Source organism: Phoxinus phoxinus (genome assembly GCF_949152265.1).
Source record: "Phoxinus phoxinus genome assembly, chromosome: 15".
NCBI classification, from domain to species: Eukaryota; Metazoa; Chordata; class Actinopteri; order Cypriniformes; family Leuciscidae; genus Phoxinus; species Phoxinus phoxinus.
Genome location: NC_136890.1, coordinates 17,719,485 through 17,742,794, shown reverse-complemented (window position 1 = coordinate 17,742,794; position 23,310 = coordinate 17,719,485). Strand labels below are relative to the sequence as shown.

At 36.4% G+C, this 23,310-nt stretch overlaps 2 protein-coding genes across 3 annotated transcripts; one reads left to right on the top strand and one right to left on the bottom strand.

Annotated features, from left to right (window-relative positions):
* Positions 1 to 1,687: 1,687 nt before the first annotated feature.
* Positions 1,688 to 12,484, top strand: c7a (complement component 7a). The gene is made up of 18 exons (XM_079637996.1): positions 1,688 to 1,801; positions 1,992 to 2,050; positions 2,649 to 2,757; positions 3,946 to 4,087; positions 4,177 to 4,312; positions 4,429 to 4,567; positions 4,726 to 4,869; positions 6,303 to 6,546; positions 6,648 to 6,764; positions 6,941 to 7,107; positions 7,294 to 7,522; positions 8,502 to 8,673; positions 8,791 to 8,878; positions 8,976 to 9,108; positions 9,945 to 10,133; positions 10,264 to 10,354; positions 10,457 to 10,641; positions 11,986 to 12,484. The coding sequence occupies exons 1-18, from the start codon at positions 1,796 to 1,798 to the stop codon at positions 12,168 to 12,170; spliced, it is 2,535 nt and encodes an 844-aa protein (XP_079494122.1). The 5' UTR covers positions 1,688 to 1,795; the 3' UTR covers positions 12,171 to 12,484.
* Positions 12,485 to 13,962: 1,478 nt separating this feature from the next.
* rgs7bpa (regulator of G protein signaling 7 binding protein a) lies at positions 13,963 to 22,252 on the bottom strand. Of its 2 annotated transcripts, XR_013800520.1 has the most exons (7): positions 21,585 to 22,252; positions 18,624 to 18,790; positions 16,635 to 16,765; positions 16,199 to 16,343; positions 15,817 to 15,887; positions 14,722 to 14,920; positions 13,963 to 14,285 (listed from the first exon to the last, which is right to left on the bottom strand). XR_013800520.1 is itself a non-coding variant. In XM_079637998.1 (6 exons), the coding sequence occupies exons 1-6, from the start codon at positions 21,723 to 21,725 to the stop codon at positions 14,829 to 14,831; spliced, it is 747 nt and encodes a 248-aa protein (XP_079494124.1). In that variant the 5' UTR covers positions 21,726 to 22,216; the 3' UTR covers positions 13,963 to 14,828. The 2 variants fall into 2 exon arrangements, 1 of the variants encoding a protein (XP_079494124.1); XM_079637998.1 differs by having other exon boundaries at positions 13,963 to 14,920; positions 21,585 to 22,216.
* Positions 22,253 to 23,310: the final 1,058 nt, after the last annotated feature.

Below are 23,310 nucleotides of genomic sequence, written 5' to 3'. Positions count from 1 at the left end.
ACAGACTTGCTGATTCACATCTTATTAATATATTTTATAATGTTGTATATATGCATTGAATGATATCCTATATGTATTTAAATATATATATTTATATACCACCATTCAAATGTTTGGGGTTTGTAAGTTTTTTTAAATGTTTTATTCTCTTCTGCTCACCAAGGCTGCAGTTATTTGCTCGTAGAAGTAGAAACAGTAATATTGTGAAATATTTTTTTAATTAAGAATAACTGTTTCTATTTGAATATATTTTTATTCCAGGAATACAATTTATTCCTGTGATGCAAAACTGAATTTTCCGCATCATTTACTTCAGTCTTCAGTCTTGATGTGTAAAAAGTTTAACTGTATTTATTTCAAATAGAAATCTTTTGTAACATTATAAATTATTTTACTGTCACTTTCGATCAAATAATTGCCGAATGCTTGACGAATACAAATATTTTCTTAAAAAAAAAAAAAAAATCTGACCTCAAACTTTTGAATGGTAGAGTATTCTACATGCAGTGTTTCCACATGTCGTACAACAACCTCAAAATATTGGGGTCCAAAAGTCTTAGACCCCATTGAAAATGGGGATCCAACATTTTACTGAAATCTTAAAAAATAAGAAAAATCAACTTTATGACATGAATATGAATACTTCAAGGCCACCACAATAATATGACTCTTTGTACAGACGGTCAGATCTGATGTTCTTCCATTCAAGCTCAAAATGCTCTTTGTATCGTCTCAAATGCTAAAGAGCATGACCATTATGTTTTACAGGTTTGTTGCCGTTTGTTGCTTCCAAAAGAGGGAGACTACTAAAGTACTGAGACATTCTGATTCATGTTACAATTAATGTTACAATTTTCAATAAAAATTTCAATGTAAAGGATATTAAATTAGAAAAATGCATTGGTGTCTAACTTTGGATGTCATTGAACGACAATAATGAGTGTTTGGATGTACTGTATATATTTCCGTGTGTGAACAGGGACAAGGACTCCGTGACCGGACGACTCTGACATGAATTTATGATGCATTACCTGCCCGCCGAACATGTTGCTAATAACAGCTTGCTGATGAGGGGCTCACTGAGAAACTCAATTACCTTTTAATTATGCAAATGAGATCCTCAGAGGAACTGTGGATCCTGCAGGTCTAGGGAGCGGAAAAGCATACCGATTAACTCCTGACCCAGAGACAATATAAGCCATTATTATTCACAAAGGCATCTATGTGCTGGGAAAGCACTGTCATTTTCTTATGGGAGATACAGGAGATTTGACTTTTAAAAACAGTGACCTTTCCAGTAGCTAAACAAGACATCTGAATATCCAACAGAGGCTACTGTATGTATAAAATACTCCACATTTGCAGCAGGATTGGTCGTAAAATGGCACTTTGTCTCCATCAAGTGTTTATTGTGTATACCTTGACGTGGAGAATCCAATGCAGATGTCTGATTCTCATTAGAAGCATGACAACTACCTGAGCGAATATGATTTAATCTATGTACTCAAATGGACATCCATAACTGACCGTTTAATTCCTAGCATGAGCCATAAATCCTAATGAAAGTCATTAGAGAGATTTATGTGCTCTTTCTATCTCCTAGGCCTCGCTCACATTCCAGTGAAATGAGGACTGTGTTGTTACAAGCATTCATTGGCAGAGGAATGACCATTTCCCGCTCATGGCTTGTTTTTAGCGAGATAAGACACGGACTGGGAGTGTTTCTCAAAGCTGCTTGCACACAGTAAAGACACAGTTTGGAGAGAAATGCTCATGCTACTTTAGAATTATTACAATGAAGGTAAGAACTCTTGATTTTTCAACAGGTATACATTCCTGCATCATTTTAATGGACCACTAAAAGCTTGGTGCTTCAAGTTTATGACGCAAATGATGATCTTTAATTGTCAAGCTTATATCAAATGCATTTTTTTTTTAACTGTATGGCACAAAATTATTAGGAGGAAAACTTCAGTTAACTTTGTTCTCAGTGTGTGTTCCTGCGTGGGGTCTTCCTTGTCTCTCTGTTGTCTTCAGCAGCAATTACACAGTAAGTAACTGAAAACATCTTTGCCCTCACAACAAATATCTAAATCGCTGGAATTAAAAGCGTCTAACATATGCATACATGCAAATTGTTTATGCAGTCATTAATTTTTATTTATTCATTTTGTCTATTCAATATATTTAATTTTCTTTTGAAAAGTAAATGCATTACAGATTTTATGATTTTATGAACTGAACATTTAATTGAAAGAACGTTTTACAAGCACACATTTAAAAAAAAGGTTACATGATTAAACTATAGTTTTTTTTTTTTTATAAATTAATTTGAATGTGTTGTGACATACATAGTAAACATGATGAACTATGTGGTTACTGTTATACACCCTTGTGATCTTGAAGAGAACTGACTTGAGACCAGTTTAAAAGTAATTGTATTACTGATAAAAAGTCATTGCAAAAAACAATTGAGAAAAGCAAAGTCAGTTCTGAGAAATACATCAGCGTCATTTGCAGATGCCACTTGGTTTGATATTTTGTTATGTAATGTTAAATTATCTAAATGCATTTGTGGTCATTGTACATATATACCATATTTGATGTTTCTGAGAGACATACTTTCATTGAGCTTGCTCCTGAATCAGTGCAGTGTCAGTGAGGTCCATTAGGTCTGTGTCTCAACCTGTGCACTGCCAGTGGGGACCATGGTCCCCTGGAAGCTGGTCAGCCTGCGATGGCTGCTCCAAAACACAGGTGGGATGAGTGTTATGTTTTGACCTTTTTTAACATGTGTCATTGTAACAGTGTACATTTATCTTACCCTAAATAACTGCATGCAGTCTTGTGCTCTGTACGTTTGCTGAAATGCAGTTGCAGTATCTGTATAAACCCTGTCTTGTTTTATCTCTGGTCACACTCAGTTTATCCAACATCAAGACAATCTACAGTTAATACTGGTGTCCCTCAGGGTTCTGTTTTGAGCCCACTTCTATTCATTATCTATTTACTCCCCCTCTGCCATATTTTCAGGAAATATGGTATCCATTTTCACTGATGACACCCAGCTCTAACTGTCATCAAAACCCTGTGGATCTTTTCCTCCACCTTCTTTCTCCAGCTGTTTAGTTGAAATAAAGGATTGGCTTTCAACTAACTTTTTAAAACTCAATAGTGATAAAACCAAGGTCCTACTTGTAGGCACAATATCTACTCTCACCAGTTTCCTCCACCACCCCGACTCCTCACACTTACCTTGTTCCTACCACAGCCAGGAATACGGGGGGAGTACTCTGGGCTCGGGCCAAATGCCGAGCTTGGAGCCCTCTCCTCGGACAGCGTGCCAAATACGCATACCATTTTTTCTATCTGACTTATTTGTAAGTGTCAACTCGTGAATTCTGCAGCGACTACACTGGCTTCAAATGAAGTATAACATTGAATTCAAAATTCTGCTTCTCACATTCAATGCACTTCATAATCTCGCTCATCCGTACCTTACTGATCTTCTTTATATTTATACCCCTTCACACACTCTAACTTTCTCTTGTGTCACAACGTATACACTTAACTACCATGGGAGCTAGAACTTTTAGCCATATGGCCCCTCACCCATGGAACTCTCTCCCCCTCGATATCCATAATAGTGACAGTCTGCTACTTTCAAATCCCATCTTAAGACCTATCTTTTTACCCAGGCTTTTTTATGTCCTGCTTTTACTAGCCTGTACTGTATTCTACTGTATATGCATGTGTGCTGTGCTGGTATGTTGTTGTATTTTGTGATGCTAATGGGTTTTGTTTATTGTATTTTTTAAAATTCTTTTTTACTGTTTTGTTTGCTTGTAATGTGACCTTGGGTGTTATGAAAGGCGCTGTTAAATAAAATGCATTATTATTATTATTATACTGACATGTCGGAGGCACTTTCTGGGGACATTATAGACACAGACCCGCTCCATTGCAGTCTACTCTCAGTTTGGTGGTCAGCCTTGCACTGGGAGCTCAACTCGCACACAATCCTGTATGTCAACTAAGGTCTGTCCCCTAGAGGAGGGCTGTGGAGAACGGTTCAGATGCCGGTCCGGTAATTATTTTGATACATTTCCACTCTTTCCTGTTCAAAAGTCTTTACAAAGTTATTTGGGACATCTCTTTTTACTTATTTCTCTTAAGGGAAGTGTATCAGCCAGTCTCTGGTATGCAATGGAGATCATGACTGTGAATATGGCTCAGATGAGCATAAATGTGACAGTAGAGAGATTTGTGACCTGCAAAAACCTCCACCAAACGTAGAGCTCACTGGTCAAGGGTAATGTAATGTGTTTGTCATCTGCTTGATTCCATATCCAATACAACAATGCATTTACATAAACACAGACACCCCAATCTCTAATGCCACTATGATTGTGTGTGTTTGCACTATAGGTTTGATGCAGTGAGGAGAGAGGCAAGAGGAACAGTTATCAACACTAAGAGTTTTGGAGGACTGTGTAGAAAGACCTTCAGTGGAGACCATATGGACCTATATAGACTTCCTCAAAGTGTCCTCAGATACACTTTCCAGGCAATAGAAATGTCACAATTTACTATACTAACATAAAAATGACTGATTATATACAAAAAGAAGAACTTATGTTACCAATGCAAGAAAATAAATCTAGGGATTTCTAAAGAAAAAAAGGAAAAATCTTTAGTCACAGTTTCTACATTTGTTTTTGCCAGGTCACAGCAAAAAGTGATTTTACAGATGAATCCTATAGCAGTTCTTGGCACTACCTCGATCACAGAGAAACACATACAAAAACAAAAGGCACAGATTACGGGCATGATGATTATGTCTTTCATAATGAGCTGTTTCAGTCGCAGGTACTGTATGCTACAATGTATTCACTATATAGACTTTCACATAATCCTTGTTTAACGTAATATTTGGGTGTGTTCCAAATTTCGCACTTTATCCTTAAATAAATCTGGCCAGAAGTATACAGCAATGAGCATGTGACGTGTTAAAGTCGGTATACATAAGTTGCAATAGTCTTTTCTTCCCTATTGTGACTGACGTATATCCAAGTGAAACGTCTTCTTGAACAAGAACAAATTAACGTGTTTACCAGTTAAAGGGATAGTTCACTTTGAAATTTAATTTTGGTTTGTTTTAGCTTACCTGAAGTGCATCCAATATGTAGGTGTCTTTGTCTCCGCAGTAGTTTAAATTTTTCTATTTTTATTGATATTTTATTTATATTTACCGTTCTTGTCTGTCAGTCATATAATGCAGGTATATAGGTACTGTATCCAAAAGCATGCAGAGATGTCTCTAATAGCATGCAGAGAAAAGTCAAAATAAAAAAATTCCCCATCGTAATTGCACATTGATGGCCTAAGCTCGCGTGAACTCATCCGTGAGTGTTGAGTTTTCACTTATTCCCAATTTGTAAACCTTCTATCTTGACACACTACTCGCTTCAATGTTCAGGTCAATCAAAGGCATATGTTGAGCCGTACAGCCAATCACATGCGTTTCTGCTGAGTTTAAAAATGCAACGTCCAATCGAAGGCAGTTAGATTAGTTTCCGGGGAAGAAATCCGGTGTAAACAGATCACTTGGACGTGGTTGTGTAAAAGAGATAAAAACGATATAAATACTTAGGTGTCTTAGGACATCAATGTGCACTTACGATGAGGAATTTTTTAATTTGGACTTTTCTCTGCATGCTATTAGAGACATCTCTGCATGCTTTTGGATACAGTACCTATATAACTGCATTTTATGACTGACAGACAAGAATAGTTTGACCTAAAAATATCAAAATTGAAACTACTGCGGAGATAAAGACACCTACATCTTGGATGCACTTCAGGTAAGCTAAAACATACCAAAATTTAATTTCAAAGTGAACTATCCCTTTAACGTGCCTGCGTCGCTGTTCGATATTTTTTTACATTTTCCCATTAGACGCTACAAACTAAACAGTCTGTGAACGTTTCTTTGACTGTATGACGTTCATGAATAATACTGTACATGAGGTAAGCGCTGAGGCAGTTTAGGATTGGTTGTCTGTTGCTAAACAAATCCATGTGACATTCTAGCACCATGTCACTTCACATGTTTTTTCCACAGCAAACGTTAATCAAGTTATGATCAGTTATGACAAGGTTAAAGTCAGCATAAAAGGAAAGTCTGTTTTCTAAAAGGTTAAGCCTAACAATCTCTGAATTTGCTGTGGCTTTAAAATATTTTGAAGTCAATGAGAACGCATGCCAAAATATTTAATAATGAAACTTTGTTCACCCTTCAGTCCAAAAATCTGCTGATCATGAAGAGTGATGTGGACGTGGCCCAGTTCCAGAACCAGGCCCCAGAATATCTGCCACTTTCAGAAGAGTTTTGGAAAGCTCTGCTCTCCTTGCCTGTCGCATACGATTATGCTGCTTACTACAAAGTGCTGGAGAGATTTGGGACCCACTATATTTCAGAAGGCACTCTTGGAGGCCAGTTTAGATTATTTATGGCGGTCAGCCAAGATGACATGAATAAATTGCGTAAGTGATATGTCACATATTCATTTAACTTGAGAAGAGTATTCGCCATTCAGGATCATTGCATTGTCTAACGATTGTCTGTTGTTTTCTTTTTTACATAGTAAGTGTGCAAAGAGACTATAAACATTGTGTCAAAACGTCCCATTCGATCCTGTTTATCATCAGGTGGACCACAGAAAAGTGCAGTGAACAAACTCTTAACCTTGTCCTACATTCCTGTAAGTCACTTAGGAAAAATAAAAGCAAAATCAAACCATAAATGCTTAACTGAAGCTTTCTTTCACTTTTGGCACTAAATTATTCATGCATCTGTGATACTTTCAAACTAGTTTCTGTAAACACAGTGAAAAGTATAATAATACTAGGTCCTGTTTTCAAAATGTCTCCCAAACAGATGCAAGCATAACAAAAAATGCTATGACCACAAATATTATTGGCGGAGCTTCTGGATATATTGCACAATTGTCAATGTTAGACAAAAACACTCCCCTGGAGAACGGCAGGATGTTCTCGCAGTGGTCGGGTTCAGTACAGAACTTTCCAAAAGTCATCAAAACGAAGGTTTGTTTGGAAACGATTGTCAATATATGGTTATTGTATGCAAATGAGTTTGTTAGCATAGAGTGTATATGCTATGTTAATCATAGAACATAATTGAACTTGGAGCCTTTGTTCGCCTGCCATAAACTGAGCTATTTGCAAAGGAGCACATTCATTCTTATGTGTGTGAATTTCTGATTTGTTCAGCTCAGATCTCTCCATGAGCTGGTGAAAGAGGTCCCGTGTGCAGGGGTGAAAAAGCATCACTTAAAGCGTGCAATTGAGACTTACCTCAACGAGAAACACCCATGCCGTTGCAGAGAATGCCAGAACAACGGGCTGCGTGTGCTTGACGATGATATCTGTAAGTGTGTGTGTAAACCAGGCACCAAAGGCCAGGCGTGCGAGGATGGGACTCCAGAAGATGAACAGCCAGGTACAGAAATTGTTGCATAAAAATTATATAAATCAGCGGGTTTTTTTTAAACTTTTTGATGCAACAGACCCCCAACTCATACGAGCTGGTGATTTTGTATGAATTTGTACAATTTGAGTCATACAAAAAGATGAAAAAGTAAGCATAAAGATTCACCCTTAAACCACCAATTCGCCAAAAAAAATCTAATATTTATGAGTTGCCATGTGTGTGAGTTGCAACTTCCCTAATGGGAGGTTTATTTTTATATATAATGACCTTTTTACATTAAAATACTGTAGCCTATATATTTTCTACCCACCTTTAGAGTATACTGTTCAGTGTATAAACACGAAGAGAGAAAAAACGTGGCTTTCAATAGAAGTAGAGTTCAAAAGAGTTATCGTCTTTAGAAAGCTTAGATTATTTTGTATATTTTTTTTATAAATGTATATTTTATACATTTAATTTGTATTAATTTATACATTGTAACTTATTTTAATAATAATAATTGGTATTATTATTATTATCATCTCACATTTTCAGATTTTTATGTGCAGTAAAAATATGTGCAGTAAAAATGAACATGCTTCATTTTTAAAGTTTACCATTTATTTTGATGGTCCACTTTAGACATTCTATAAGTACATTTGGAACTACATCATTAACTCTATTAGTAGACTGTTAGGTTAGGGTTCATGTTAGTAAAATAAGTTATAGCTACAAAATTACTTCTAGTCAGTAGAATGTCTGTTCAGAGACCATTAAAATAAAGTGTTAGCAGATATTAAGCAGACAGTCATGTGTGACATTAGTATCACTAATACTCTAATGGCTGGTTGACATGTAGTTGCACATTTACTTATAGTTAGTTATTATAGTATGTCTGAAGTGGACCATCAAAATAAATTGTTACCTTTCAAAGTTTAAGTACCTAAATACTTTTTGGGGTCACTGTACTTTTTTTTTTGAGTGTCCAGTTAATATTTTTGTATCTTAGGAGTGATCCATGGAGACTGGGCCTGTTGGTCTTCATGGAGCGCCTGCAGGGAAGGACGGAAAAGCCGGAGCCGTTCCTGCAGTCGTCCGGCTCCTTCGGGCGGCAGGGACTGTATTGGGAATGCCGTGGAGACGACAGCATGTGAGGATGCGGAGGAATTAGAGTACCTACGGTGAGGAAGGTCACTAGCCTGGTTCTTTGAAAGCTGCTTGAGACCCAGAGAATGAAACTGTGCAACAACACTGCCACTGTGTGGAAGCCTGACTTATTGGTTTTGACCTATTTTCAGCACAATGGAGCCTCACTGCTTTGATGATACAATCACACTCAGGGAAAGTTGTAAAACACCACCCTTCCTTGCTAATGGGTTTGTTTTGGTAATAATGATTATATACCTGTATTCTCCACTTAACTGTGATTGAATATGTATTTGTGATGATGTGTTATAATATTGTTCTCTTCTGCCAATTGCAGTACCCCAAAGATGCATATCCAGTGGGCAGTAAGATTGAGTATGCATGTATTGAAGATTATCATTTGATTGGAGATCCTATAGCAGAATGCCAAGAGAGCCTAGACTGGTTGCGATATCAAATAGAGTGCAAGAGTGAGTGTGCATGACTTTTTGGAGCTGTTGAATGCTGATGTTAGTATCCATTTCAGTGTACTTTTCAGTTTTATTTTTGATGGTGTGTTTCGCATTACTGATGTAGGCCTACTTATTTATATATTTTATATAAAAGTGAAATGCTATACTGTAAATGCATAATATGATATCTATAGTTTTTCTATTATGTGTTTAAAATGGTCTATAATTATTATAACTATAAAATATTATTTATACATTTTATATATGTACAATAATTGCATTTTGATTTTGAATTTTGATTTATATAATGTATATAATAAGTATTATCTTTTTAATATACATTTTAGAGAATGGGAAGCATGCTTCATGATATAATTACTTAAAATAACGATAATTTTTATGTGATGTATATAATTATTATTGAAAATATGCATACATATTTTAGGACAACTATGTTACATAAATACTTAATGATTCATTAATTATTGAGGAGCTTATATGAGATTATTTGTGTTTCATGTAAAAATTAAATAATATAAATATAAAATATAATAACTTATATGATGTATCTTTTAAAATGTATGAAGTTTTTTTATAGCCTACACTTTAGAGAATTTTAGAGGAGACTTCTGTCAGACTGACCGACGGAAAGGGAACTAGGTTTCATTAATACTATATGATATAAATACTTATATTATGCAATTGTTCCTTTTAATTATTTTATCTATTGATTTTATGCTCATTTTAATATTTTACATTTCAAAGATATGAGAAAGAAACCGTGAATATGTTTTATACTAATAAACATATAAATATAAACAAACATAAAAATAAACGTTGCTTGCTGTCTGCAGAAACGCAGTGTGATGGACCTCGGCTTCCTCCAGATGTCTCCGGAAGCCCATGGAAGCTTTCCTATAACATCGGTGAAGCCGTCTCGCTTTCCTGTCCTGAAGGCAAAGTCAAAGAGGGTCCGGGTGAGATCCGGTGCAACGCTGGCCTCTCCTGGTCACCACAACCAAAAGAAACCAGCTGTCTCACAGGTGTTGTACAGTAATTCAGAGAGAAGAAAATGTGGATAAACAGTACTTAGCTGTAATGGGAATGGACATCATTTCATTCATTGAAATGTATTGAAAATGTGAGTAAAAGTATGTGATGTTTTTCATCTAGTTTTTAATTCGACCACCGTGTCGGTGCAATGCCAGCCGTGGGAGAACCTGGCAAAGGATAAATGTGTCTGTAAAGTACCCTACGAGTGCAAGTATGTTCCCAGACGGTCCATTACACAACAAATGTCAGAAAGGGATTTCCACACAACCATCCACCAAAACTTTCCATTTAATAAATGGTTGTGTTTTTGCAGGGCTTCCTTGGAGATATGTGCCACTGATGTGAAGCGCGGCCGGTCGCAGAGACTGAGTCTGTGTAAAGTACAGGCTATGCGCTGTCTGGGACACCAGTACACCCTTGCTGAAGACAGTGCCTGCCAGTGGATACAACGCTCATCCACTGCTTGTCCACACTGCACCATCTGGGAGAGTTGTGATGGTGAGGGCTTGTACAATACAAGATCAAATAATGGCGCATTATCATATCTGAATTTTAGTATATGAAATTGTGTCTTACACCAGTGTAACATTGCAGACAGAAATCGGAGGGTCAGGTTTCACTGGTACTGATTCTGATATAAATATATTCTATTTTAATATATTTTCAAATGTTATTTATTCCTGTAATGAATTTTCAGCAGCATTACTCCAGTCTTCAATGTCACATCGTCCTTCAGAAATCATCAGAAATCAAAATGCTGGTTTGGTGCTCAGTTATTATCAGCTATTTTTGGTGCTCATTTATTAACAATGGTTCTTCTTATTATCATTAATGTTTAAAGCCGATTCTGCAGCGTAATATTTTTGTTTAAATCATGATACATTTTATTTAGGACTCTTTGATAAATGGACATAATTTGAAATATAAATCTTTAGTAACATTAAAATGTCTTTACTGTCACTTTTGATCAATTGAATGCATCTTTGCTGAATAATGGTGAATATTAATTTCTTTCTTTTTTTATCGAACTTACCCCTAACTTTTAAATAGTACACAGTTTCAATAATAATAATAATAACAATACATTTTATTTATTTGGCGCCTTTCTGGGCACTCAAGGTCGCCTAAGCATAAGAATATTTAGCCTCAAAAACAACATTGATGATAATAATAAATGTTTCCTCAGCAGCAAATCAGCATATTAAAATGATTTCTGAAGGATCATGTGACACTGAAGACTGGGGTAATGATGCTTAAAATCTGCTTTACCATCACAGGAATAAATTACATTTTAAAATATTTTCAAATAAAAAACAGTTGTAAAATTGTATTAACATTCTTTACTGTTTTTACTGTATCAAATAAATGTGGCCTTGGTGAGCATAAGAGACTTCTTTCAAAAACTTAAAAACCTTATAATACAAAATCTTTGACCGGTAGTGTTTATTTATTTATTTATTTATTTATTTTTTATTTTATGGGTAAATAAATTCTGTGGTTAACACGACCTGACAGAACTTCCATGTTTAGTTTTACAACATAAATGACACACTCTCATAAACCCAAACATGAATCTAGCATCGTGAGTTTTTAAAACATTCACAATGCTTTCAAAACTCATGTTTGAGTTGACAGTGTAATTTATGCTGTAAAACAATTATGAAAGTCACTTTAAGTAATGCTAGCCACAAAAATTGAAAACTGCCTTTCAAAAAACCCATTTGAAATTTCCTGAGGGAACCCAAGGCTTGAAAATGTAAACTCTTGCTAATGTCTTTTTGAACCTAGTCAGGAAAGTGCTATTTTAAAGACTAAAATGTTGTAACAATCATGTCGTTGTAGAGCAAACGAACAGCTGCCGTTGCAAGACAAGTGAGGAATGTTCATCCCTGGACGCCTGGATCCGTGTGTGTGTGCAGCAGGATGGAGCGTCTGCACCAGTGACAATGACAGAATGTGAGGCGGGCGTGAGGAAATGCAGAGGAGAGGCTGTCCACATTGTCAACATTCAACCTTGTCAGTCATAAACTCAGAGGCTCACTAACTAACTATATAGTGTAACCATATATGCTGTACTCTGAGAAGGATTCCTGCAGTCTTTTTTAAAAGAAAAGGCTTGACAAGTGCAGTTTTCTTTCTTGTGTTGACACATTTCCCATTAAAACAGAAAGTGATGATGTGTTTTTGTTGGCCAGACTGTAAGTTAGCATCATACTGGTTTTCTCGACAAAAAAAAAAGAAAAAGATTTTTCTATTGGCTTTTGGATAAAAATAAGCTCATTTTATATGCTAAATGATAATCTGAACACAACTTGAATAAAAACTGATTTTTGAATAAAAACTCCTACAATCACCAGAATTAAAAAGCTAAAGCTAGGCTATAAACAAACTATAATCACGGCTTTAAAAAAAATCACAAGGGGGTATCACTGATGTATTTTATGTCAGAATAAAATGTGAAAATATCTTGAGCTTGTGTTCACCACAGACCATATTTCAGGCATTTAACCAAAAAAAAAAAAAACATTCAAAAAACACATTGATGATTCAGGCTTTAAATCGTTTCTGGGGTTTGGCCTACAAAAAATGTAAACATCATACCTGAAACTCTCCCTTGAAAATCTGTGTAGTGCAGGATGAGTCATCAATATTTTTGGTCTGTTGTATCGGAAGCGAAAGACAAGTATATCTGCTAAAAGTACATTTTATCAACATTTATATGAGTATGCTAGCGTATAGTCTATCGAGTGTTAGCTTTAAGGCTAAACTCTTATTTTGATTTTGAAGCTTTCTTTTTTTAAAGATGGGCATCTTACCAAGACAAGGTGTTTTTTTTAAATCATTTTCAGACCAAAGCTAAGCTATGTGTTTCCCCCCTTCCTCAATCCACTTCCTTTGGTTAGCCTAATAACCAGCAAAAAAGTGGTAACACTTTACAATAAGGTTCATTAGTTAACAGTATGTAATGTATTAACTAACATGAACTAACAGTGAGCAATACATTTGTTACAGTATTTATTAATCTTTGTTAATATCAGTTAATAAAAATACAGCTGTTCATGTTAATTCACAGTGCATTATGTTAACAAATACAACCTTTGATTTTAATAATGTATTAGTAAATGTTGAAATTAATATTAACTAAGATTAATAAATGCTGAAGAAGTATTGGTCATTCTTAGTTCATGTTAACTAAGGTAGGTACTAATGAACCTTATTGTAAAGTGTTACCAAAAAGGCATTACTGCACAGTTAAAATCGACTGTTCTGGACTTCTACTGGACTCAGAGCAGCGTCATATTCAGCCAAACTCCTGACAGCCCAGATTCCCGCTAAGAGCCTGTCCAGCCCAGGCAATGCAGCCAAATAATTAACCTGAAAAGCATGTCTATTATTGTAAAGTTTTTTTTTTTTAATCCTCCATTACTGCTTTCGCATTGCTCTGAGAAAGTAAAAGGGTATGCACCGCTGCCAGGTGTGAATTTCACAGCCACCCTATTAACGTGCAAACAAATCCAATTACCTCTAACTGACTGAGATCCAAAAGTGACATTTTAATGAGAGACGTTGTTTGTGCGTCGAAGTAAGAGCCTGTGACCTGTCACAAGATTGTGCGGAGAATCGTGGATAACAGCGTGGCTATCAGGTGGTGTTTATCAAAATAATTTTTTTTTTCAAGCAGTTTCTCTGAAAAGAGGGTAACTTAAATTCATAATGACTTTTATCATTCCACTGATTTGATTTCTGAACTCATCATGGTATATTATATGTTGAATAAAATATCATTTTTAATACGAGACACAAAGTTCCAGTTTTGTTAAATCATTAAAAAAAGGTTTATTACCAATGTAAAACGACACTGTGCCTTTTCATAAACACTACAGTATCTTCACCATGCCTGACACATTTAGAACTGTTATTAATAAGCAAGACCCATGCTGAGCCCCTCCAATCTGGACTTATATCACACCAGATGGACAGACATGCCATCCTTTACTGACAATCTCTTTAAAGGAATCACAGTTTTGAAAAATAATTCAGAGCGCTAGGTTTACATTGTATATGTACATCTCTAAAATGTCCATTTATAGATATATTCTTTATTTACAAAGGCTTCTTCAGGTATTTTATACTCCTAAAGGCTGAAACAAAAAGAAAAAAGTTACAGGATTTCGGTTTATGGAAGACTAAATAATACTGTAGTAAAAATATTGTAACAGCAAAAAAAAGCAGTTTGAAAGAAACAACGGATACCACATTCACTCATGTTGTGCAGTATTAAAAAAAATAAGCATCGTAAATGTTAAACATCATAACCTTTGCTCTAATTAGCACTCTTGAACGCCTCATTACAACACCTGTCTTGACAAAAAGCACAGCATATGAATCGTATGGATAAACATAGCTGTAGTCATATTACAAACCATTTTCTTTACTAAGCATAATGTAGACAAACATTCATTTAATAATGAAAATCTGTTGTACTGATCAAATGTTATATAGTGTGTGTATGACTACTGATGTTACACAGATATTACTATTTATTCTCATAGCAGTAGGAAATTGGACAGAACTCACCAAAAGAAAGCACTGGTTTGAGAAATGGCAGTAGTACTGTTGATTGGTGAGTGTCACACATTGTGAGGAAACGCAGTCATTTGTGACTGGATTCTGGGAGAGAGCTTTTAGCTGGACACCAGACAACAGAGGCCAAAGAAACGCCGCTTTCTCTGCCGGACCAACGGGTATGGAGTCAGATTCAACAAACTGCTGTCGTCTGTATCAATACAAGAACAGACAGATGGAGATCAATACAGCAATCCTTAAAGAATTGTCTAAACTAAAAATTATTTCTAATTCCACATGTTGAAGTTTACCAAAAGTCTATCTAAGCTGCAAATTTTCGGAATATTGCACAAATAAATTGTAAATGTGCACAAAATGGAAATATTGTGCTTTTTGTGGAAACCACTGTATCATCACAATAATGATTATTTCTGGCAAATAATCCTATAAAGTAAGGTTATCCTTAGTAAAGATAGCTATGCAAGTCTTCTAAAATAAATTACCGTTCAAAAGATTGGGGTCAATGTTTTTTTGTTTTTTTTTTGGGGGGGGGGGGGGGTGAATAATTTTATTCAGCTAGTATGCTTAAAAAAAAAAAGTGATAGTAATACATTTATAATGTTACAAAAGATTATATTAGGTAAACACTGTTCTATTCATCAAAGAATCCTGAATAAAATGTACTGTATCACGGTTTGAACAAAAATATTATTAACAATAAAAGTTTCTTTAGCACCAAATCACCATAGAAGGATTTCTGAAGGATCATGTGACACTGAAGTTAGGGTTAAAAAAATGCAGGAATACATTTCATTTTAAAATAAATTAAGATTTTGTTATTTTTATTAAATAAATGCAACCTTTGTGAGCAAAAGGCTCTTCTTATTTAAAAAAAAAAAAAAAAAAAAAAAAAACGTAGTATAGAATAGATGACCAATCTATACCAATACACATCTATAGTAGTATAGATGAACAATGACTTTGCTATTGTTGAAAGATTTTGTTTTATGAAAGATGTTGCTTGATGGCCAAGTTTTAAATGAATTTATCTGCAATATTATCCTAAATAACCCGAAAGCCGACACTGAGAAAGTGCTGAGATATTACCTTGGTTCTTCAGTGGTAAAGGCATTGTCTCCCTGAGTTTGCTTAGCAGATTTTTCATTTCTGTCATGTCCCTAGAACATTGAGGAACCATTTTAGATTCACTATCAGTTATTGATGAAGAAAACGGAGAGATAAATATCCTGTCAGGGGCCATTCACACAGAACAAGTTTTGGTGGTTAAAAACGTGTCATTGGAGCGAAAAGCTGAACTTATTTTAACTTGAGTGAAAGTCTAGAAAAAGATGTGACGTGAGCACAACCGTTAAAGACGTCCATCTAGCACGTGTTTACATTGAAATACACTGGAAAAGTAGCACATTGGATTGAAAAAAACGTGTTCTGTGTGAAGCGGCCCTTCAGTGAAGCAGCTCAGACTATTCACCTCTCAATGTTCTCAATGTCTGTGGCCACCAGGATGTACGTCTGCGAACAGTCCGCTGGAGTGGAGGACGTGTCTTCCAAGATCGGAATGTCAGAGCTGTCCTCCTTCTTACCGTCTACCTTAGTACCTCCTGCATAATGTTTCCCTGGAACACATACAGTAAGACTGTAGTAGAGAAATAGAAATGGTCAAAATATGTCACGTCAAAACTTGACCCCTTGGCAACAGTCAACTTGCTCCCAGAACATCCATATTTTCGGTTTCCTATAAGCTCGAATCAGATAGAAATCACATAAACTAGCAGTATCAACTCCTGCAAACATGAAGCCACTAGAAGGTTCTTTAGCTTGACACGCCAGGCTTCATCAACGTCAATTTCCTGTGACTGGTGTGGATGTTTCCTGCTGAGAGCCTAGGGGCGACCTCACAGCATTACCTTTTCTGTGGAGCTGCAGGGATCCCAGCAGACACACAGACTTCAGCATCTCCGTCAGGTACATTTCCAGACAGCACTGCAGCTGGATGAAGAGGCGGCAGATCTCCGGATGTATTTCTCCATCTTCTGGCCTGTGAAAAAAAAGCATCAATAATGCATCTCAGATCTGGATTCTGTAGAGTTTTGCCCCTGCGTTTTTCAACATGTTTAATTTCTCACAAGTTACATACAGTATCCTTGCATTCATACGCCTCACAGTCCACAACAAGTGACCACTGACATAAATCATGAGTCTCAGACACATATGATGTCAGTTCTGGGCTATATAGGTAAAGCAAATATTTAGGAATTTTTTCCTAAAGTTTTTCGACAAAATTAAATATGTTGGTATTAATCATTTACACTAAAACTGCTTAAAACATCTGAAAGATCATCATTCCACCATTGTTGCCAAGTAGATTCTAAATCTTTAAAGTAGGTAAAATACAGTAAAAAATAATCATGGCATGTCTTTAACACTAAATTAACACAAGGAAAAATCATATTTAATCATTTTATGCACCGATATAACAATACAAAAATATTTTTTAAATGTGAACCGGAGACTACTGTAAAAATTTCTCACTGATTGAATTGATTTATTGAAATTGAAACGGAACTGATTCGCAGAATTGAATCAAACTTACCAGCACTAACGCCAATTTTGCTACAGTTTAAATTAATTTGTCATGCCATGGATCTAATTAAAAAGACACTGTCTTTATGAAACTTAATGCCCAAATAAGAAGCCCATTAAAAACATGGCAATATTCAAGATCCCAGCAAAATCATTGGATGTTTGAATATTTCTGAGCAGCGTGTTTACAAGGAAGTACAAACCATCTTGAGCTCTAAACACATTAGCTCAGTGGCCAGTGACAATTCTCAGAAAATCACATTTCTCAGAATCCTATGCCTGTAATTTCTGCTCTGTAATTCCCATGTGGAATGCTGTAACATGGTGGATACTTTATTTTCCTGTTATTGGATTACCTGGAACAGAGAGATGCACCAAACACATGTAAGATAAAGCATGTAACGTGTCCATTAGGCAAACCGTTTGCTCTTTGTTCCCTCCTCTCTATGGTAAATTGTCATATTGATTGTAACACACTACAGTACTCGACACCAAAATTGTTTCTTTAAAAGTAGTAAAATTATGAGTAGAGGGAAATGACTCTCCATGTTCATGTAAAGAGCAAGATATCATGATCCATGATGAAAATAAATCCACTGCCATTACCTCTGGTACATTATTACAGCACATTCATGAGACCAAAATTGATACTACGTTCAGATTTGCTTACTTTAATTGACAGATATAACATCAAATATTTTCTAGTAAAGAGCATTTTTGGAGGCTGTCACAAAAAAAAAAGCCCCTTAATATGGATATGTGTTGACTAATCAAGAGCTGTAGTATCAATTTATTGTGTTAAATATAAATGTGTTAATATAAACCATGTTACAGGCCTGTGATTTATGATAGAAGTACAGTTGAAAGCAACATTTCCAACTTAATCCTAATTTATCCTGCTCTCCAAACATATTGCATGATGAGCCAGCAGAACTAGATGATATTTATTAACTAAATGGTGCTGTGCGAAGTGCTCAGACTTATAGTTAATAACAAGCTGCAATATAATTTTATATGATACGATTTTATAATAGCTCACGTGCTTATAAGATGTAATGAGTTAATGACTAAAGGTTTTCAAAAGGGGGTCCATGACACCTAGGGGGTCCACATGGGTACTGCATGCCAATTACTGTTTGATAAAAAAAAAAGAAGAAAAAGTGTAAATCAAAAACAAAATATTAATTTCAGACAAAACTAAAGCACCTAAAGTTTAGCTAAATGTCTCATTGGCCCTCTCACATTAAAATGCAATAATAACATGTAATGTTTAAATATATAAAAAGATGACATTGTACATAAATATGTTTTACCCTGATATTGCAGAAAGGTTTTGATGTGCGGTCCGTGCCATCTCACAGCCTTTTGTGCGTGTCTTGTGCATTTCCGCACGAAGAGAGGGACAATCAGTGGAAATCTCTCCAATAGAGATAACCAACTCCCTATAGAGGGCCACAAGTGTATTGAACTCCTGGACAACCTGATGGAAGAGAGAAAAACAAAAGCAAACAAACTGAGAAAATATAGGGCTCACAAAACCATTTTAACCTTGAAAATGCATGAAGCAGATAAATAAAATGGCTAAACATTGACGAAATGTATCCAACTTGGTAAGACTTTTTTTATTTTGAACACAGAAATGAATGTCACAAAAACAGGCAATTTGTTGGAAAGCAGCACCTCAGGCGACATGCTCATGCCATTTTTATCAATATTTGGTAGAAAGGATAAGCGTTCAATGGCAAGCAGTTTTAACATTTATGCCATTAACTAGTATCTGTTTTTATGTTACTAATGCTTATTTTTTAATTACTTGTAATAAGTGCTCTAAGTGAAACAAATTATATTCCTCAATCTCGGTTGAAATCGCCCTCTGAGGGCGGGGAGGTCAGAGAAAATGTGCTACAGATTAATATATAAAAGTGTGTACCAGCCCACTTCGAGCACTGCTTGTAATCCCATAATGACTACTATGTTTGTTTGATTTCACTAGTGATTATTCATTTAATATTAGTAGGCTACTTATTTAAATATTGACAAGTATTCAATTAGTAACTAGTACTCATTCACTCATGACTGTCCCTTTAAAGGTGCCATGTGTAAAAATTGAGGTAAAAATATCCAAAAAATGAGCTACACGCATCAAAAGAATGAGAAGAAATAAGGGCAATGATGTCATTAAAAAGATGTCAAGTTATAGTGCTGCAGAGATATCAACCTTAATTAGCATTAGCATTACTAGCCACGGCCCGACAGGTGTCGTAATACCAGTTTCGGCCATGGGAGGCGGTATGCTGTGCACATAACCACCAGCCAACCTGCAATACACGAATAACTCGCACGGCTTGTGGGCGTACTTGAACCTGATGTCTATCGTGTGGAAAGTACAGCCCACTACTTCATTTCAATTCAGGGAAGAGAGCGGAAGGATGGCTGAAGCCTTTGGCAAGAGACCCCTACAACCACCGCGCTCTGAAGCACAAATCAAATCAGATAAGAAAAGGACCGCTCGTCACGGTCCGGGCTCGAAAGCGCGGGGGACGGCGAGCGAACTGCAGCGCATAGCCCTGTTTTACAACGTTCAGCACCCATTCTGACACGCCCGGGATCGCTCCCCATGCTTTCGCACGCATAGCTAGGGGCAGAATGGTCTCCGTGTTCTGACCGCCGCACTGCACGGGTTGGAGAAACTGAAACGGAGGTATCAACACGGCGCGCGCGCCCTCGTTGCCTGAAGAGTGCTGCTCGCTGACGACAGCAGCCGGCTGTTTCACATTCAGTGACTCGGACGCTAAGGACGGAGAACAATTTGTGGCGCGAACAGGTCATTTGTAGCCTACTGTATCTTTCAACAGTGTTCGTGTTTTTTTTACTATAGTAGAGATGATCGGTTCACGTGCGCTGTCTGATGTTTACTGCATCACTCGACATGGAGAGGTTGGGTAAAGTAATAATTACAAGAGCTTCACGGTTATCAGATACAAGCATTCAACGGCCCTGTAGTATATATATATATATAAATATAGGTTATTTGTGTTTGCGCACGTGATATCAGGAAGCAATGTAATAACGTTACCTGTAATACACACATGATGGCGATGCGCAAATCGAGTGTGTGTGTGTGTGTGTCACAAATCATTATTGTTTCTTCAACTTATTAAAATATCTTACTTTACTGCAACTATCTGTTTCTGCTTCTTTATCATATTTATAGTGTGTGATTTATAAAATACCATATCCTACATCACATATTTTTATATGTGAGGTATACTGCCCCCATCTGGTATGGAATGTGGAGTATGACTTGATTTTTTTTTGCCAGACAATTACACATGGCACCTTTAAGGCAAGTAATTTCGCTCGGCGGCCATCTTTGAAACACCTCTTGGGCAGCTATTTCAGTCATGTACAGCACCTAATGGGGAAACATCAAATTCTCCAAAGCTGTTCAACAAGCTTATGAATAAATTTCATATTTGAAATCACCAGTGAAATCTGGCACAAACCATCCCATAAATGTTGTTTCTTATGCTCAAATAGCATTAAAAAAGCTCAATTTTACACTGGTCCAGCCTATTTTATTTAGAAGGCAGGACTTATTCCGCCATATTGCGAGCACCTTCTCTCATTCATAAGTAGCCTAATATGAGTACACAGTTTTATTTGTATATATAGTCTTTGCTCACTACTAGTAACAGTGAGAAGTAACTTACATTGTTCTTTACAATTATTCACACAACAAGTAGGCTAAAGAGTAGTAACTTTAACTATACAGGATAGTTAGTCAAATTTAAAATAATGCCAGCACTTAATAAACAATTGGAAGATACGTTAGTCATAAGCGAAATGTTGAATTCAAAGAAAAAAATTCAAGGCAACTGCATGGTCAATGTTAAAACGGCTTGCCAGACGCTTTCTGCCTGTTAACGGGGCAAATAGGCTACTCCTCAAACACAACACACGAGCTTTACAAATGTGCTGCAGTTTTAGCCCAAAATAGAGTAGCCTATCGCTCACTCCAAACCATAATCTGTCAAATGAAACGTTGTTTCTGGAAAATCAGTTAGAAAAAGGAAGCTGGAACTACCGCAGCACCAAGTCACTAAACCTCAAACCCAAAGCATTCATTTTTTATTTCACGTCCCTAGTGTCGCATTATACATTTAGGATGTTGGCACTTCTGCAGAACCCTGCGTGAATTTGAAATGGTGGTTGAACAATCAGCAGGAATCATAGCGGAATAATGCTGTGGGTCATGACGCAGGCATACGCACCATTCTGCAGTCCGCTACGGCACGCTGAGCTTCGCTGCTCTCCCGGCGCTCCGGCTCTCTGGACGGGGGCTTACTGCCGATCTGGAAAATGGTCCCGGCAGTTCTGGGGCGGTTTTTGCGCCCATTCGGTGCAGAACTCATGCATACACATCAAGTGAAGAAACTGCCCTGATATAAAACGCTGATTGATCAATATACTGCCACTCGTTTGGAAAAATGTCTTACTCAATTGATCGATCTGCCCGTGTCTTGCTCCTGGATTCTGTCCGCATCGCCACGATGCAGAAGCCGAGTCACCTTCATTCACTCCTGCAGAGAGCTGAAGTGTCCTTGCAGGGTTTCGTCTTCTTCAGCAGAGAGAAATGCGATAACAAAGAACCAGATGCAAACATGTCTTGATGCCCCGTATAGCCCTTCAACGAAGAAATACACCTCCCCGCGACAATACTCGCTACTTGAGATAGACTAATCTGCGCCGCAAGTTGAAATGATACACTCTATGTGGCGTTTATTGAGAGTAGGTAGCAGAAGGTGATCTAAGAGCGCTATTCTAACCTTGATAGGTGCAGTTGCTTGAGGCATGACGTGGTTGAACACACTGCACTCTCATAGGATGAGAATACTAATGCAACAGATTCACCAACTCACCAACTCGATTCACCCATCTCAAATGAGTCTTATTAAACATTCATACAAGTAAAGTGTGTACTTACGGTTGGTTATTAGGAAATGTTCTATTAGTGGTTGAATCATGGGCTACTGTTGATTGTAATAACTCCTAATTGTGTAAAAAGCTAGAAGCACAATTAGACCTAATGGCAGCCTGTTGTTGTGTTGTTCTCTGGCAAACCACTATAGAGAAACCACTGCATTTGAGATTTTCTAATGTAATTTATGTGTATGCAGATGGTTGAGATAGAACAAGATAGCATGTCTTAACAACAAGGACTGAACAAAGCTGCCAAATGATTATACCCCTTTCTTTCGACATGAAATATGTATTAAAGTGCAGGAAAAGATTTACACACTATAAAGATTTCTCTGCTGCTTCATATGTTTTTGTTTTTATTTGTAATTTAAGAAAATAAAATGAATGTCATGTAAAAGTATTACTTGAATATAAAATCTATATCCTCAATATAAAATAATAATAACATCAATCATATTCCTCTGAATATATCATCATATATTCCTCTGAAACAATCTATGGCCAGGAGAAGACAATAACAATGAATGCTAACAGCAAATTAAAGTAGTTAGGCTACTTAAGTCAAATGCAAACTTAATGGAACAAATAAGAAGAAAAAAAGTATCTTGGATCGCAAAAGTCTGTTATTTTACATAACAGTGGTCTAATTACTTATCTAAGACAACAAATTGAGCATTAGTTATTGAGACCACACACATAACCATTATGGCCAATTGAGAATTCCTGTAAAACCAAACAAGAGCGGTTTAAATTAGATGTTATAATTCTCAGCTAGTTTAGAAGCTGACAGGTATGGATATAGCTCCCAAACCTGAGCACCGCACTTTGTAAATTAGATGTAAGAGAAGACCCTTCACAAACATATTCACACTAAATATAAAGCAAGTGAATACGACTTGAAGTGAAATGAAGAGTCCACTCGTGTGCTTATCCATGCTAAGCTGCACACAGTTGGCCAAAATTCTGATTGAAAGCAAACAGATGTTAGGCAAACCACAAACTCAAAAATCCTTAATC